This window comes from Halyomorpha halys, unplaced genomic scaffold, assembly GCF_000696795.3.
Source record: "Halyomorpha halys isolate HHAL.00 unplaced genomic scaffold, Hhal_1.1 Scaffold515.1, whole genome shotgun sequence".
Taxonomy (NCBI): domain Eukaryota; kingdom Metazoa; phylum Arthropoda; class Insecta; order Hemiptera; family Pentatomidae; genus Halyomorpha; species Halyomorpha halys.
This window is the reverse complement of record NW_027109162.1, coordinates 201003-205054: the sequence shown is the minus strand read 5'-3', so window position 1 is coordinate 205054 and position 4052 is coordinate 201003. Positions and strand designations below refer to the sequence as shown.

The following is a 4052-nucleotide window of genomic DNA, read 5'->3' as shown; positions in this document are numbered from 1 at the left end:
TATTATTGTGCCTTTTTTTACTATCATTCTATAAAAACTGTTTATTTATATGTATTAAAATTAGTAATAAGATTTGATTTTCTTGAGTAAATAATATACTTGTCTTTGAATGTTTACAGATGAAAGTGATTGGCGAAGCGGAGGCTTCCCCAAGTTCCCGATCGAGAACGCGTACTCCGGCGGCCATTGTGGCGCACGGACCGTGTCGCACCAGCCCTTGCGAGGAGGCACCGGTGGAGCGTCAGCTAAGATCGTCGGGGGAACCAACGCTCCCTATGGCGCCTATCCTTGGCAGGTCTTGCACCTCTTAAACTCAATAATCTACTAGCTGTTAAGTCATTTCATGTGAAATGTCAGCTATGTTTTCAAAAATTCCAAATGGGATTAGTTGACTTTTGTTGTTAACTATGTTCACGTTGACAGATTATAATAAACCTCTCTTTTTTGATAATATTTAATACCATTTCAAATAGATTGCACTTTGTTTATTATGCCATCAAATATGACCATGGAAGAATGAATGGAATATGGTCCGGGTGCGGTCAAAAAAACTCAAATAGTAAATGATTATACTATTTTTATTGAGCCAAGGTTTCGCCCCACGTTTCAAGGCTTCGTCAGGGCTAAAAAAGATACAAACACTTGACATAGTTACAAGAAAAAAAAAAACATAAGTGGAAAATTACAAGGGTATACAATCAAAGGAAAATTTAATAAGAAAAATTAAAGATTTTAAACACTAAATGAAAACGGTAATAGTAACAGATAGATAAGAGATGAAAAAAGAAAATAATAAAATCAAATAAGACAGAATTCATACCTGTTTGGACGGAAGTCAAAGTCAGAGTGAGCCGTTTGTATTGACCGACTTCAGTCTTCGGGATGTGGTTGGATTTTCCAAGTTGTAAGTTGTAAGTACTGCTCCTTTGACTGCCGGTAACTGGGAATCGAAATTTCGATTCGCCATTTCTAGGGAATTCTCTTTCTCTAAACACCTCGTTTGTTAATTTTTTTTTTTTATGAGTTCAAACTTAGTTACTTGGGAGCCCAAGCTGCAAGAAACATTACTACGACGTAAGGGGAAGGATGTTGTTACAAACAGATTATTCGTGGGTGGTTTGAAAAATTGCTGGCTGGTGATTTAGATTTGCATAAGCATCCTAGAGGAATGCATAAGGCCTCCATTGGCAATTGACGAAGATGAACTTAGGCTTCTGTATAAGGAAATGCAGCACAACTGAATACAAGTGTATCGACAGTTCCTCCACACTCAAAGACCATTGAGAAGTGAAGAAGGTCTATGGCTATCTCATGAACTTGAAGAGCAGCTGCACTGATATTGACGTAATACAACAAAAATTTGTTTATAAACAACCTGAATGGTGTTACGGTTGCCATGATGAAATAAAAACACGAGCGATATGTTTTAGACGAGTGGGTTTTGTTTTTTTGAAAGGTGACAGTTTGATTTTGGAACACGTTACGATTGTTCAATGTGAAGAAATAGTTTAAAGGCCCTCTGTCTTTACTGTTTGAACTGTAATATCATTATATGAGAAATGTCATCTTATATGTTTTGTTTTTCAAAATTATGGTGTTCTACTTCAATGGACGTTTATTAACACTAGATGTGGGGATATAGTGCAGTGACGTTTCTTCAGCATGTCCTGGATAAGACAATAATAATATAAATTCATTTATTAAGGTTAAGTATTTAAGTTAAGGTTAAGTCAACCTATAAGTTTTAATTGTTTTATTAATTGATAAGAATTCTTTTTTTTCCTTTTTCATTCATATCTGTATATAGAATTTCTTATTATGATTAAACATTTGTACATATAGTTCTGCTGTTCTTTCTCTGTTTTCAACTTGTTAATTTACTTATGTTTTTTTTTTGTTGTTGTTCACGGAATATTACGATAATTCAACAGGTGGGTAGGTAACACCTCTAGGTTTTCTGTTATCTACATGTAAAGGTATTCGCCAGTGGTCATAATTCAACAATTGTTTATATAGTGGTATATTTTAGTTATATTGTGGGCATAATGCTTCGGGGTTTTCGTTATTTCCAAGAAACAATAACGTGGCGCCTAAGGAGTAATTTATTCTTTATTGTTTTGTTTTGTTTTTTCCTTTTGCGATTATATATTTTTTTTATTTGACTATAACTCCCCCCCTTCTCCGCTGAGCGTGGGCAACGATAAACGTATAACTAAGGATAAATAAAAATTTGCGGTTATAATTGGTTAATAGGATCCTGTACTCTGGCACGACAATGCCATGACCTCATTTTTCATAACTGATAGTGAAAAAACTAAATGAGTTGTGTTACGAAATCCTTCCACATCCACCTTATTCACCAGTCTTATCTCCAACATTCTTAAGATGAGAGAAAAATGAAAGTCAATAACAAAAACAGTGACATTTATAAATTTAATAAAATAAATAATTGACTTCTAATGGGAAGGAAAGTTAATTTAAGAAAGAGACGAAGAGAAAAAATAAATACAACAGTAGTCAATAACAGAATAGATAATTATAACTGAATATCCTACAGGTGTCTGGACTTCAGTCTTCGGGATGAGGTTGGATTTCCCAAGTTGTAAGGTACTGCTCCTTTGACTGTTGGTAACTAGAAATCGAAATTTCAATTCGTCATTTCTATGAAATTCTCTTTGTCTAGACACCTCGTTTGTTAAATTTGTTGCTCTTTGGAAACAAATTTACAATTGAATTAATTGTAGGCGATAATCGATCTTTATCATGACTAGAGAGAAATTAATACTCAAATGAACTGAGTTGATATATTTATGTAACGAGGATTGGTGATCGTCAAACCTAACAATAAACTACCGCGAAGATCTTAATAAACAACCGCCTGTTTGAATGGTCGACAATGCTTTAGAACAATTAAAAGCATACAGGTCAGGAGAAACTGGCGGGTGCAAGCGCATTATAAACTATCGATTGTTCTCTCACTCGATTGTCAAGCATCGACCTTGATAAATAGGCAGTGATAGAAAGCGAGTAAGGTCCATTAGTACTACCTATTGCACAATAGCCAAATCTGACGGATCAGTTCCTCCGTGTCAGTCCGTCCTTGTCGTTTCCTATTTCTGTTCACAATCGATCAATCACATGGGGTGAAACCGCCTCCGTTATGGTAGCCACTTTCAATGTCCACACCTTCGACAGGTGGTGGCTCTTTCGGAGAACTCGACCATGGCAAGTGCAAATCATTTTTTTTTTAAATGATTTATTTATTATTATTTACAACTGCATACATACATATATATACATCAAGTAGATTTCCTGTAAGTTATATTATGACATGATACAAAAATGTGGAGAATCTACCCATTGATAGAACTCCAAAAACATTTCTAAAGGAGAAGATCTCGAGGCCATCTTCTTTTCAAACGCCTAGGAGGATCATTAGATAGTGAAGGAGAAGCCAGGTTAGAAACGAGTTGGTTTGGGTGGTTGGGAAGTTTATTATGGAAGGATTGGTATCTGGTTCTGGCCAAATTGGCAACATAGGGGACATAGAAGTCCTAATGGATGATTTGGTTTGTGACAAAGTAACGTGCATTAATGATTTTAGACTGTAAGGATTGGATTCGAGAGGAATTAGATGGTTTAGTGGAGCACCATAGCTCAATTCCGTATGTCTAGATAGGCCTTATAATAGTCATGTTGATCAGTCTTTTGTAATGGATTGGAAGTTTGAACCGTTTGTCTAGTAAGTGCTGTAATAGTCGGAATCGACGAGCAGTTTACTGTCTTGTATCAGGATTCCATGTCAGTCATTTGTCCATATTTAGTCCTAAGTAACGGATTTGTTCAACAGAAATAAGTGGGGTATTTTTAAAAGATATTGTGGGGCAAGACGAAGGTTTACAACGAAGGGTAAATGTGATTTAGTGAGATCTATTGGAATTTATTTTAATCCTACAGTTTTGGCACCATTCTTCAAGGGTGGTGATGTGGAATTGGAGGGATTGGGATACAATGGAAGGATCATTATTCACTGACAATAGGGGAAATCTCTT

General features: G+C 35.7%; 1 protein-coding gene across 1 annotated transcript in view; it reads left to right on the top strand.

Annotated features, from left to right (window-relative positions):
• The window catches only part of LOC106683762 (trypsin-1), a 28422-nt gene that overhangs the window by 7250 nt on the left and 17120 nt on the right, over positions 1 to 4052 (top strand). Inside the window, exon 3 of the mRNA XM_067047336.1 lies at positions 120 to 295. Within this exon, the coding sequence (XP_066903437.1) occupies positions 120 to 295 (176 nt within the window). The remainder of the gene's footprint in view (positions 1 to 119; positions 296 to 4052) is intronic.